We start from the raw sequence: 14,664 nt of genomic DNA, 5'->3' as shown, positions 1-14,664 counted from the left end.
TCTCTCCAGCCCCTACCTTTCTTTATTCTGTATATCTTTCTTTATCTTATTTTATGTATATGTTTAGGTCCTCCATATATATTATATGTGTACCACGTGCATGCCTTGTGCTTAAGGAAGCCAGAAGAGGGTAGCAGATTCCCCTGGAACTGGGGCTACAAGTGACTGTGAATCATCTTCTGCAAGAGCAATAAGTAATGTTAACCATGAGCCATTTCTCTGCCCCCCTTAGACCCCTTTTTCTCCCCATTCCCAGACAGGGTTTCTCTGTGAAACAGTCCTGGCTATCCTATATCTCACTCTGTAGACCAGTTTTCTCAAACTCAGAGATCTGCCTGCCTCTGCCTTGCAAGTGCTGGGATTAAAGGCATGTGCAACCACTGTCCAGCCTTCCTCCACATTTTTTAAAGGAAATAATTAATATTCCGCTTACCATACATGCTATCAAGGGGCACAACATTTTTTGTTCTGTCTTAGAAGCAAGATATCTGCTTATTTATATACATTGTCTTGAGTCTGATCACTAATAAGAATTTCTGTATGTTACTGGGCAGTGGTGGTGGTCACCTTTAGTCCCAACACTTGGGAGGTGGAGGCAGGCAGATGCCAGAATATGAGGCCAGCCTGGTCGACAAAATGAGTTGCAGGATAGCCAGGAAGGCTACACACAGAAACTCCGGAAAACAAACAAACACATTTATGCATGTTAAAATGTTTATGTTACAATATCATGACTTGTACTAAGTTGTAGAAAGAGTACCAAACTTTATAAGAAAATCCAAATTCAGGTGTAGTACCTGCACTTAAAGTTATATAACGTAAAGCTAATCACTAATGATACAGTTGCAATGTGTCTTGAGTATAATGAGGATTTATATATTCTTACATATAAAAGATTCTTACTTTATAGGCTTGTTGAAGATCAAATAACATGTTGTATGTTTAAATGTTTATAAAGAGTTATGTGTATTTAGAAGTTTTTTTTTCTGTCAGTTCAATTTTGTGGGGAAGATTCTTGGACCACAAGGAAATACAATCAAAAGACTTCAAGAAGAGACTGGTGCAAAGATCTCTGTCTTGGGAAAGGGTTCAATGAGAGACAAAGCTAAGGTAAGTTCATGTAGTGAGGCAAAATAAAACCAAGTACTCTCTAGTTGCACAGTGTCTGATATGGATGCTTTGTGCAAGCAAACATTTTGGAGTTTGTTTAGGGTTTGACACCATGTCTCACTATGTAGCTTTGGTTGGCCCGCAACTTGCTATGTATGTAGACTAGGTTGGTTTCCAAGATCTGCCTGTTTCTGCCCCCCATGTGCTGGGATTAAAGACATTCACCATTATCTTTAATCATGTGCCCTCCAGCATACAAAATAAGGCTACTGTAAAGTTTTCGTTGCATATAAGCACTCATTTGGTAATGTTGGGAAGAGCCTAGATATGCCCTCATTATTTTTTTTAAAGCTGTGCTTACTTTATGTATATGGATATTTTGTCTGTATGTACATCAGCATATCAGAAGAGGGCATCAGATCCTTTAAAAACTAGAGTTATAGACAAATATGAGCCATTCTGTGGTGCTGAGAATTGAATTCAGGACCTCTGGAAGAACAGCCTTTACCTATCACACACACAATTCCACACACACACACCTCCCTCCCAGGCTGCATTATGATACAATTAAGTAGCATTGTTAGCTTTGATAAGCTTATCTCTAAAAACTTAAAATGAGAACTGGATACTAAACTTGAAGATTGAACACACAAAAATGTGACCAGTGCACCCTGTTTTCCAGGGATAGGAACTAATGAGACCACTGGTGTTAAGTGCTGGCGAGTTTGTGATTAGATCATTTGATTTCTAGACAACAGGAATGTTCCAAAAAGAAAATGTTCCATTTCATAGCTCCTTACACAGTGAACTTTTAGCTGAGACGAAACTTACTACTACACATAATTCCCTTCTAGGGTCAGCTTGCTTGCTTGCTTTATTTATTTATTTAGCATATAACATTCTGCCTCCATTTATTTATTTGTTTATTTATTATGTATACAACATTCTGCCTCCATGTATGCCTGCATGCCAGAAGAGGGCTCCACATCTCATTACAGATGGTTGTGAGACACCATGTGGTTGCTGGGAATTGAACTCAGGTCCTCTGGAAGAACAGTCAGTGCTCTTAACCACTGAGCCATCTCTCCAACCCTTAGGGTCAGCTTTTTAGATTTACCTGCTAAAATTTAGAAATTCATTTATTGAGGACCTAACTTCTGTGTGTGTGCATGTGTGTGTGTGATTTTTTTTTTTTTTATTTTATGTGCGTTGGTGTTTTGCCTGCATATATTTCTGTGTAAGGGTGTCAGATCTTGGAATTACAAACAGTTGTGAGCTGCCATAAGGATGCTGGGAATTAACCACTGAACCATCTCTGCAGCCCAAGGGCCTAACTTTTGGGTAGTGTTTTTCCCTTCTGTCTCTCTAGGATACATAGTACACTATGTTGTTTTAGTTGATGAGATTTGTAAGAGTTTCTACTGTCCTGACTTTGTTCCTCCCTTAAACTCCGAGGCAATAAAAACACATAAGAAGGTTTGATGGTGATAAAGAGCTCTAATGAATTTAAGAACTAATGCTTGGCCATAAACACATACACTAAATACGAAACAACTATTATCTGAGTAGATTCTAAAATTAAGCTTTAATAGAAATTAAGCTTTAATAGGTTGTTCCTTCAAATTCACTGCATTGAATGCTCCAGTGTTTAAGGGAACAGTTAAACAAGTATAAGTTTGTTTTGTTTGTGGTTGGTTTTTTTGTTTTTTCAAGACAGGGTTTCTCTGTGGCTTTGGAGCCTGTCCTGGAACTAGCTCTGTAGACCAGGCTGGTCTCGAACTCACAGAGATCCGCCTGCCTTTGCCTCCCGAGTGTTGGGATTAAAGGCGTGCGCCACCACCACCCAGCTAACCAAGTATAGTTTTAGCTGGTACTGTAAGTTTCAGTTTCCAGGACTTGATTTACCTTCCTTCTTAGGATTTCAGGGTTTTTTTATTTGGTTTATTTTTTATTTCTTTATTTTTTTTTCATATTATTTCTGACTGTCCCTTTGACCTAGTGTTAAAGGTGTTGTTTTCTTTTAGTCTGTATATGATTTGATACTACTTTGCATTTTTCCATAGGAGGAAGAGCTTCGCAAGGGTGGAGACCCCAAATATGCCCATTTAAATATGGATCTGCATGTCTTCATTGAAGTCTTTGGACCCCCGTGTGAGGCTTATGCTCTTATGGCCCATGCCATGGAAGAAGTCAAGAAATTTCTAGTACCAGTAAGGAAATGCATATTCTTTATTATCTGAGCAAGGAAGAAACAGGATCATACTGTTGAGAAAGCCAGGGTTCCTGACTAGGGTCTGTACTTTGGTTCATTTTTCTGAGGTTTTCCCACTACTTACACCTCATTCTCAAAGCACTGTTTTCCAAAGCCTACTTGTTTCATTAATGTGTACTGTTATCTATTGTCAATATTTTGGGTCCCTGAAGTGTTTACAGTCTGTTTAACAAAGATTTAATAAGGTCTTTATTCAGTTTAGTATTTTGGTACTACTGTGGAACCAGGAGACATGATATTAGGAAAATGACTTAAGGTAAGTCTGCAAATTTGTGTGCTAGAATTTTGAATCTAGAGTTGACAACAGGAAGTTTATAGCATTCATTGTTCTAATGTGGCTCACTAAAGGGTTCTTTTGGTGGAGGGTTCCCCCCCCCTCCAGAGTCCGGTTTAGAAGATACCATGTTACATGCATGACTATTGGATGATATGGAAATTTTCTTTCTTAATTGTTTATTTGAGACAGGGTCTCACTATGTATTTCTGCCTGACCTGAAATTCACTGTGTAGACCAGGCTGGTCCCTAACTTGCAGAAATCTATCTGCCTCTGCCTCCCAATTAGTGGGATTAAAGATGTGACCCACCATACTTAGAAAATTGTTTATAATAATGTCACCTGATTATATTACAAGCTAATAGTGTGTAAAAGTGTCACCTGATTGTAATACAGGTTAAGTATCAGTTGTATGAACTGTTCTAGAATGTTTGGGAATTCCCTGCCCTCCTGATTTTAGAGTTTTTCCAAATGTAGAAGAAAGTGTCTTGAGAATAGGACTCCAGTCTTAACAAAACACTGTTTTGTTTTGTTTTTTATTTGTTTTGTTGAGAACCTTTAATGTTGCCCAGCCTGGCCTTGAATTTGCTATGTAGCCGAGGGTACCCTTGAATTCACTGATCTTCATGCCTCTGATTTGCTATTAAAGGTGTGCACTGCCACACCTGATTTGGTGTGTTAGGGATCTAACCCAGGGCTTGTTCATGTATGTTGTAGGCAAGCACTCTCCAACTGAGCTAATTCTCCAGCCTCCCCTCCAACTCATTTATATTTACTAAATACTTTATAGTAGACTGAAATTTATCTTATTATTTAATAAATGTGACAGTTGGAGATACCTGAGCATTGAGTCTATCCAGTCTTAAGTGGCAAAAATGTATAAGGCTGAGGAAAGTAGAGAGTTGTAGGAGACATTGCTCTACTAACTATGTCACTTTTGCTTTATTTGTTTTGGTTTCCAACACAGGGTTTCTCTGTAGCCCTGACTGTCCTGGAGCTCACTCTGTAGACCAAGCTAGTCTCTACCTCTCAAGTACTGGGATTAAAGGCATGTGCCACCATGCCTGGCTTTTCTTGAATAACTTTCTATTTCACTTTTCTTTTTTCTTTGGGGGTGTGTGTGGGAGAGTTGTTGAGACAGATTTTTTTCTGGGTAACAGTCCTGCAACTCGCTTTGTAGACCAGGCTGGCCTTGAATTCATTGATATCAGACTTTTTATGCTTCCCAAGTGCTGGGATTAAAGACGTGCGCCGCCACCACCCAACTAATTTCACTTTTCTAAGATATGGGCTGCTTGTTTACCCCAAATGTTAAGTAGTAGTAGATGAGTAATAAATTGCACTTGGATCTAAAGATAGAAAAATGGCTCTTGAGGTTGGGGAGATAAACTCAGTTTATAAAACACTTGTGATCAAGCTTATGAATCTGGGTTGGATCCCCAAGCACCAATATGAGAGCTTGTCATGGTAGAGCATACATCACATTGCTGGGGAGACAGGAAGATCTGTGGAGCTTAGTCAGTCTAGCCCAGTGAGTGAATGAGCTCCAGATTCAGTGAGAGACCTTGTCTGAATAAGGTGGAGAAGCAATTGAGAAAATGAACCTCTGATTCCACATTCATGTACACGCAATGGCTCTTGAAAATCTCAATCTTAAGTGGAAAGCTACATTTTAGGGGAAAAGGTGTGGTTAGGCAACATCAGAAAAAGAAGGTCCTCCCTTTCCTCCCTTTTGTGGCAGCATTAGGAATTTTACTCAGGGCTTTGTGTGTACACTAGGCATACCTTCTACCACCTAGTTGTACCCCTCTCCTTTGTGTCTTGTAAGAGTCAGAGTTCCAAATTATACCATGAGACAATGTTGGCAGGATCATCTTGACAGTTAAATAAAAAATTCAAAACTTATTGTATTCACCCAGTACCTAGAGCCTCATTAATGGTGGCTTCTGTTATTCTAGGAAAAGTAACTGTTTACAAAGAATGTATGTGTGAGAATATTCCAAGCAATAGGTTGTTTTTTTGACTTAAGAGAAAGTTTTTGTATATATAGAGAAAAGAAGTGATCAAGGGAACTACTTTCTGAAGAGCCTCGTCTATCAGTAAGGATCTGTTGTCCACATCTTCCTCAAAGAAGTAACAGTATAATTTGACTTCAGAGAACTAATTACTTGACTTGGGACATCACCTAGGCTTTTAATACTGTTCTTTTTCGGGTGGTATTTTGAGACAGAGACTCAATATATAACTCGTGCTGTCCCAGAACTCAAAACTATATGGTTCTCACAGAGATCCACTGTCTCTGCCTCTGAGAGTGCTGGGAGTCAAGGGTGTTCTTAAGATGTAAGGCTCATGTGGACCACATGAGTTTTAGAAGATGTTACACATTCTTTGCTGTCTTTAATTCCCAGGATATGATGGATGATATCTGCCAGGAGCAGTTTCTAGAATTGTCCTACTTGAATGGAGTTCCTGAACCCTCTCGTGGTCGTGGGGTACCAGTGAGAGGACGAGGAGCTGCCCCGCCTCCTCCACCTGTTCCTAGGTAAAAAAAAAAAAAAAATAGTTGAAAAGAAAATATAATTGTAACTGCTTAGCTCTATCTAGATCAGGAGGCGTCAGGGTTTGTATGGTATATCAAGTATAGAATTCTGGATCTTAGCAGTTTGACCATAGATAAGTGTTACAGTGCTACTGAAACGTTGGAGCTTCTAATTTTGGACAGTACTAGCATTAAAAAAAATTTATGTATTTATTTGTGAGCTTTGGGGATTCATATGTAGGTGTGGAAGTTAGAGGATAAGGAATAGGAGTCCTATCATGTGGGTCTTAGGGATTGAACTCAGGTTGTCAGTCTTAATCAGCTGTGTGCTTACCCACGAAGCCATCTCACTGGCCCCCTAGTTGTTTTTTTCACTATGTAGTCCTATGTAGCCCTCACTGACATGGAACTTGCTATATAGACCAGACCAGTCTGAAACTTAAAGATAGATCTCCTATTTCTGCCTCCCAAGTACTGTGACTAAAGTCATAAGCCACCAAACCTGGCTATCTGGTATGACTTCAGAATAGTCTAGACTTGCCTGAGGTACTGTGATCTACTATTGCACCCAGAGAATCTGCTAGTTTAGGTTCTCTTTCATGTCTATTATTCTGTGCTTTAAAGTCTAGGTGAGGGTTGGAGATGTGCCTCGTTGGTAGACTGCCTAGCATACACAAATCTCTGGGTTTGATCCCTTGTACTTCACAAACAGGCTGTGGTGAAACACCGTTGTAATTCCAGTACCTGGGCAGTAAATGCTAGAAGTTAAAAGTGCAAGAAAGTCATCTTCAGCTACATAGTTTGTTCAACACCATACTGGGTTATATGAAACCCTATCCCCCAAAAAGGAAAGGAAAAGTAAAAAGGGCAAAGCAAGAGATACAGTCTTTGTCTTATCAAGTGTGGCCACAGAGCCTCCCTTTAAGAAATATAAATTAGCTGGCATATACCTTTAATCCCAGCACTCTAGAGGCATTGCCAGGTGGATTTGTATGAGTTCTAGGCTAGCCAGAGCAGCAAGGGATACCTTATCTCAAATAAGTGAGCAAGTATGTGTAAAGTATGAAATCTTTTTAGCTCCAGAATTTGTGAACAACCCTGAACATGAATATGACTTGATTATTAAAAGATCAAATTAATACAAATTTTCTTTTTGTAGAGGTCGTGGTGTTGGACCACCTCGAGGGGCTTTGGTTCGTGGGACCCCAGTAAGAGGTTCCATTACCAGAGGTGCCACTGTGACTCGAGGAGTGCCACCCCCACCCACTGTGAGAGGTGCCCCAACACCAAGAGCTAGGACCGCAGGCATCCAGAGAATACCTTTACCTCCACCACCTGCACCAGAAACTTACGAAGACTATGTAAGAATGTTTTGAACAATATATCATTTCCTCCATACCTAGGTTGCCAGGGAAAGTTGAGTGTCTTATCCAGGTGTGTAGGTAGAAAACAGTACCTGCATTCTTGTTACGTTGATTTTGAACTATGAGACGATTTTTCTTCTATTTTGCTTTCATTATTGCTATCTCTATATAAGGTAAATGAGAAGTTGTGGTTTGACATACAGATTTTTACTAAGGGATTGTTGTTTGTAATGCTAAATTACATTTGGTTTTTGTTTTGTCTTTTTTCACTCTTCTGCAGTGGATCTTAATATTTTTGAGAAAATTTTCATGGTCTGTTCATTCAGAAGCTCATGATCCCCCCTCCCAATGGGTTGTAATTATCTTCTCTATTACATGTAATTCTGACCTAATTTATTTGTTACAGGGATATGATGATACATATGCAGAACAGAGTTATGAAGGATATGAAGGCTATTACAGCCAGAGCCAAGGGTGAGTCGATAGTATACTATATAGTGTCCTAGATAGATGGTGGGTGGAGTTGGAGGAACTAAAGATTTGGGCAAATACCGAGCTCTAGAGTAGTCTGACTTAACATTTTGAAGGTATTGTATTGCCTCTGCTTTTGACAATTTGAAGGCATATAGGTGGGCCTGCAAATTTGAATAACTGCATTTTATATAATAGTTTAGGATTTGGGGCTAATGAAAAATTCCTGAGCTATGGCTATATAGAAGCATTGAGAAAATGCCATTAAATAATTCTTTTATTAAGAAATAATAATTTCGGGGCTGGAAAGATGGCTCAGCGGTTAAGAGCATTGCCTGCTCTTCCAAAGGTCCTGAGTTCAATTCCCAGCAACCACATGGTGGCTCACAACCGTCTGTAATGAGGTCTGGTGCCCTCTTCTGGCCTTCAGGCATACATGCAGAAAGAATATTGTACACATAGTAAATAAATAAATAAATATTTTTTAAAAAAAGAAATAATAATTTCTTAATTATGGGAGGAAGTAGCTCAGTTGGTAGGTAGGCTGTGCCTGCCTTGCATGTGTGAAGTCCTTAGTTTGATTTCAGCATGGAACCATGAGTTCAAGAACAGCCTGGGATACAGGAGGCTTTGTCTCATTACAGACAAATCAACTCACCCCACCCACATTGGAGATGCGTTTAGTCTTAAGAGCAAGCTAGAAACTTAACCTAGGTGTTTTGTTTTTGTTTTTAATTCCTTTAAAACACAGCTTTCAGAGTGTGTGTGTGTGTGTGTGTGTGTGTGTGTGTGTGTATGTATGTACGTACATACATACATGCATCCTGCTTGCCTCGGGCATCTATAATAGGCACAAAACAGGCCTTTTCTAATACTCTTCCGGTGAGCTATATGAATACATATATAATCATTATATTGCAAGAATCTGATTTAGAGTTTGGTTTTCTTCTTGCTATACTTAACCAGACTTTTTGGTAAATACATGGTTTATGCATGTTTTTTAAATATTAGGGTGGTTAGGGGTGGGACAGAACATATATTTCCCCCTATTTTATAGATTGTAAACTCACCAGATATGGAATATTTGAAAGAATGCTAAAACCAAAGCTTTTAATGTTCTGGTTTTTTTTGTTTTTGGCTTTCCAGGGAGTCAGAATATTATGACTATGGACATGGGGAGGTTCAAGATTCTTATGAAGCTTATGGTATGTTTTTATTTCTGTGCTGGGGTAAAATGTACAAGTAAGTGTCTAGAAAAATACTGGCTGATGGGTTCTTGGAAGTCAGGCAGGCAGTCAGTCACACCTAAGGAACAGTAGAAGCTTGCCGCATTGGTAAATGGAACTTTAAAGAGTTTTTAAGTTTTATGGTGCTACGTGTCTTGGACTCAGCTCTATCTTAGCTGGATTGGTATACTTCTCAGGGGATGCTGGTTTCTGTTAGGTAGGACATGCCTAACCCAGAGCTGGTTTTGGACCTTTTGCTACTGAAGCCGTGGTCATGTTCAGAGATAGAAGAACTTACTTGTCTAACTCTACTCTCCTGCCCCTCCCTCATCTAAAAAAATGAATTTACTGAAAATACTAAGCGTAGAAGAAAATACCAGCTGAAAGCAGCTCGTTAAAGCAGATTAGAAGGCAAAGTAGTACTGGTTAGAATCAAATTAGAGACTTCAGGGGAGCTAAGTCACATCAGTAGTAGCACCAAACTCCTTCCTAGTTGGCAGATGTCTTAAGTCAAATTTCTTCCTCTGCTGGGATTACAGCTTGTTCTACTATGTCTGGTTTTATGGGATATCTAGGGATGGAACTCAATACAAATACTCCTATCACCTGAGCTTCATCCCCAGACCTCAGTTCAGTTACTGATCGCATAAAGCAGTTCAGGCTGGGAAGGTAGCAAAACCCAAGCTGACTTCCCAGCTTGGTTGAAAACACATTGCTCAGTTGTGTCTTTAAGAGCTAATTATGGCTTTGTGCTAATGGGTCTCTGAGGATATTTGTATGCAGTGAGAGCAGCCTTCATAAACAGAGGGCTTCTGCATCCCTGAAGAATTCTGAGGGGCTTTAGCTGCTAACTGTTCGAACTATCTTAAAGTACACTATAGAGCCAGGTGGTGGTGGCACACACCTTTAACCCCAGCACCCAGGAGGCAGAGACAGGTAGATCTCTGTGAGTTCAATGCCAGATTGGTCTACAGAGGGAGTTCTACGGGAATCAGGGCAGAGAAAACATTCCGAAAAAAAAATAAAACAGAACAAATCAACAACAAAAAAAGATACTCTACAGAGAGTTAGAAAAAGGAATCTAGTGGGTCCTCTCATAAGACACTAAGCTTAACCTATTGGCATGATACGACATAGCCAGTTAGATCCTGATCTCCAAAAAACAATTTTTACCAGTTTTAGCTAATAATTTAGTGCTGCACTATTGCCATAGTAACATTGTAGCACTCCACTCCTGTGTCATTGTTTAGATGGATTGGTCATAGTGGCTCACTATTTCCCTCTATCAGTGAGGCAGTAAGGAGTTTCTGTATGTGTCTGGCAAAACTGTATTTCATTCTGCTGGAGAAAAGGCTGAACTAAAGAGGCTGAAACCCAGCCTGTTGCCTCATAGCAGCTGCGAAGGAAGTAGAGAGAGGAAGATCAGAAACTCAAGATCATTGTCCCCGATATACCAAATTTGAAAGCAGTGTGACCTACATGAGATCCTGGTTCAAAGAAAGAGAGAGGTGCATACTGTATCCCAGGCACTTAGGATTAAGGCAGGAGAAGTGTGAGTTTGAAATCAGTTTAAGCTACATACTGACTTCAAATGTGTTCTAAGATGAGATACATATTGAGATGGTGTCTCTAAAAATAGACAGGCTATTATTCTTGTGTTCCTGGTATGCTGTTGCCATGATCAGTGTGTTCTGGTATGTGCCTTTCTAAAGAGAATTAGAAGCATAAACTTTTCTGTTTGTACCTAGGAGCATCTTGCAAATAGATGGGCCTTGCATATTGTACTAGGAGCATAGGTAGAATTCTATGTAATTTTTGATCCATACAGAAAAGTAAGACCTGTAGTAATGTACCTAGTATTTACATGTAGGCATGAATTGGTGAGGAAATTAGTAGGAAGAATAAGAGGTCATCTGTAGAAGTAATTGATCATCTCAGGCTTCGCTGTTACACAAAAAACACTAAATAAAACCTTTTGAGATTGTTAGCACTTGTCAGGGCTGTTGGCATGAGGAAAGAACTAAAAATTCTTAGCAGAGAATTATCCCCTAGTGTTTGAGTTCCATGTCATGGTAGAGGGTTTCATTTAATGTGGCCTCTTTTGCTTCTGTAGAACCAGAACCAGAGTACGTTTTTTCACAGTTAAACCTGTCTTGCTCTTGCACTGAAAGGAGCTACCTGCAAAGTGAAAAACATGGTCAGATGTTTTGCCATGTTAACTGAGGAATGAGTGCCAGATGGGTTTGGGAACAGGAATGGTCATTGCAGACTCCCTGAAATTAATGACTTCTTTACTGCCTCAAACTGTGTTGCATTTATCCAGGTTTGAGACTGGGTATCATTCATGTTTCTGTTCGAGAGAACTGTATAGTAAAAGTTAGCATTTTCTGAATTACTCCCTTTTGTTTTCTACTCAAAATGGTAGGAAATTACCCATACTTATCAAGGAAGGCCAAGTAAAGAGGAGAGCAAGGAACACCAGGAATGTATCAAGATAGTAGAAGACAAACAGTATTGTTGGTGATACATACCTGATGTTGACCTACCCTGGTTATACCCCCCAAAAAATGGGCCCATGGTTTATAAACTGTTTTTGTTTTTCCACAGGACAAGATGACTGGAATGGGACCAGGCCATCACTGAAGGCCCCCCCAGCTAGGCCAGTGAAGGGATCATACAGAGAGCACCCATATGGACGTTATTAAAAACAAACAGGAGGGGAAAATAACAGTTATGAGCAAAGTTGTTACTGATTTCTTGTATCCCAGGATTCCTGTTGCTTTACCCACAACAGACAAGTAATTGTCTAAGTGTTTTTCTTCGTGGTCCCTTTCTTTTCCCCACCTTCCTCCATTCTTAACTCTGCATTCTGGCTTCTGTATGTAGTATTTTAAAATGAGTTAAAATAGATTTAGGATATTGAATTAATTTTTTTAAGTGTGTAGATGCTTTTTTCTTTGTTGTTTAAATATAAACAGTGTACCTTTTATAATAAAAAAAGAAGTTGAGTAAAAAAAAAACACAAACATGTTAGTTTCAAAAGTGACATTGCTTGCTTAAAGGTTCTGAAGTAAAGGCTTGTTAACTTTTTCTTAGTTTTGATTTGAGGCACCCCGTAAAGTCATAGTTGCAGAATCCCAAACTAGGCTACATTTCAAAATTCAGGGCTGCTTAAGATGTAAAATCACAATGTTAACGGCAGTAGGCACCACCATGTAAAAGTGAGCTCAGACGTCTCTAAAACATTTCCTTTAAAAGCACATGGCGGTTGAATCTTAAGGTTAAATTTTAATATGAAAGATCCTCATGAAATAAATAGTTGATGCAATTTTTAACGTTAATTGACTTAAAACAACAACAAAATTAGGTTTGTAAAACTGACTTTTTCTTTACGTGGGTTTTGAAATCTAGCCCCAGACATACAGTGTTGAGAGATACTTAGTGGTGGGAGGGGTAGAGATTGCCTAAGAATGATGGGGGAGAGGAGCTGGCCACCTAAATGGAATTTGATGGAGTACTTTTTAGCCACAATCTTTTCAGTAATAGTACTGATAATCAAATTTTCAGTATTTAAGATGTCAGAGTATTTTGTCCATTTGAGAGTCTGCACTCCATGAAAAACTCACTTGGACACTGGGGCCAAAAGCTGATGATGTTCATTAAATTGACCGTTGTCAATTTTGAGCTGTTCCCAAGGTAGTCAAGTATGTCTCAACACTAGCATGATATAAAAAGGGACACTGCAGCTGAATGAAAAAGGAATCAAAATCCACTTTGTACATAAGTTAAAGTCCTAATGGATTTGTACCGTCCTCCCATTTTGTTCTCGGAAGATTAAATGATACATGTGTTAAGTCTGCCTAAATAGGTAGCTTAAACTTATGTCAAAATGTCTGCAGCAGTTTGTCAATAAAGTTTAGTCCTTTTTTAATCAAAGTAAATGTGATGAATTGTCATTTTTGGGGGTGGACAATAAAATAGTTTTCTCTTTCACATAAACTTAAATTAACTCTAAAGTTAATGGGCTTGTTAAAAGTTGGAGACATTCTTAAAAGTGGTGGTGGGGATTTTGTTTTTTAAGTTTACCAAAAAAAAGTTTATGAGTTGTTAAGTTTTAGTTTAAAAAGAACCAAAGCTTTTTCACCCCCTGGAAGTTGTTGAAAGCAGTTTTATCCAATCCTATCACAAAATTAATTTTTAGAAAAACCCAACTGACTAAATCACAGATTGGTTTTCATGTAAAGGTATAATAGGTACTTTAAGTGCCAGCCACCCTAGCTTGCACCTTCTGTAGAACCCTTAGGTGGCCTTAAAAAATGAGACCAAATCTCTGGGCGCAGATATTAATTTCACTTGCATTCAGATACCACAATTCAGTAAAACCTGGGTGCCCTTGAGGGTTTCCCTTCCAATTCTAGAGATGCTGTTAACAATTCAGCTGGCTCGGGGCAGGAGCTGGTAGGGTAGGTTGGTCCTAAACTCCTTCCCACAAGACTGCATGTAAGAAAATGGAATTGGTTGGCTCTGTTTCACTCTTAATTCCCAGGGACTTTATTCCTTCCCTAGGAGCCACATAAACTGCTCGGGGGTGAAAAATCCTGTGTCAAGTGCCAAGCTGCCTGTAGCAGTGCATGATGGGCATTTTTGTTTCTTTAAAACACACCAACAAAAAATGTATTTATAGATTGTGATAAAGTGTAAATAACTGAATTTTCAACCATGGTTTGAAGTCAGCTTTCAGGGCATTATGTCTTGTTTTGATGAAAAGAGATCACTCTATACCCCCCTTTTTAAAGGAAAATTATCGCAAGAGAATCAGGATGTGTAAAGCTAACATGCATCGCAAAAAACCAAAGGTAACCTAAATGTCTGATTTTAATAGCACATATTTCTCTTTTATATAAACTGTGACAGCAACTTGCATAAACAATTCTTTAGTTGTTAATTTTAATGTTAAAACTTTGCAAAAATTGTTTAAAAATAGCTGTAAAAAGAAAAACCATATGCTGCCACATAAATTCTCCATAACTCTTAATAATCCTGCCCATCACAAGTGAACTGTAATGTAACCTGGGCACAAATTCTGACATCTTAAATGACACAGTGTAAAATTTCAATGACTGTAGATGAGAAGACCTGCTGCACCCCAGAGTAAAGCTTTCTTCTGCTCAGCTGTTTTAAAATATATAAGGATGAGCCCCCTAAGACACCGTATCTATTTACAGTGCAATGTTATTTGAGTTTTCTGAAAAGTTGCATGTTTCTTTCCTGTAATGTGTAAACTGCATGCAGGATCTCTCTCTGATTTTGTATGTCTTTACAGCTTCTAAAGACTCATCCCTGATTTCTCAATTTTCAGGTGACTGAAAATTCCTGAGGCTTTTCCTGGAATAGAATGGGTATCGAA

At 38.9% G+C, this 14,664-nt stretch overlaps 1 protein-coding gene across 1 annotated transcript in view; it reads left to right on the top strand.

Moving 5' to 3' along the window:
* Khdrbs1 (KH RNA binding domain containing, signal transduction associated 1) overlaps positions 1-12,277 on the top strand; it is a 29,437-nt gene extending 17,160 nt beyond the window's left edge. Inside the window, exons 3-9 of the mRNA XM_075947201.1 lie at positions 994-1,110; positions 3,174-3,320; positions 6,066-6,199; positions 7,356-7,557; positions 7,967-8,034; positions 9,178-9,236; positions 11,865-12,277. Of these exons, the coding sequence (XP_075803316.1) occupies positions 994-1,110; positions 3,174-3,320; positions 6,066-6,199; positions 7,356-7,557; positions 7,967-8,034; positions 9,178-9,236; positions 11,865-11,962 (825 nt within the window). The 3' untranslated portion in view covers positions 11,963-12,277. The remainder of the gene's footprint in view (positions 1-993; positions 1,111-3,173; positions 3,321-6,065; positions 6,200-7,355; positions 7,558-7,966; positions 8,035-9,177; positions 9,237-11,864) is intronic.
* The last annotated feature ends 2,387 nt before the right edge of the window (positions 12,278-14,664 follow it).

This window comes from Microtus pennsylvanicus, chromosome 13 (genome assembly GCF_037038515.1).
Source record: "Microtus pennsylvanicus isolate mMicPen1 chromosome 13, mMicPen1.hap1, whole genome shotgun sequence".
NCBI classification, from domain to species: Eukaryota; Metazoa; Chordata; class Mammalia; order Rodentia; family Cricetidae; genus Microtus; species Microtus pennsylvanicus.
This window is presented reverse-complemented; position numbering and strand designations above follow the sequence as displayed.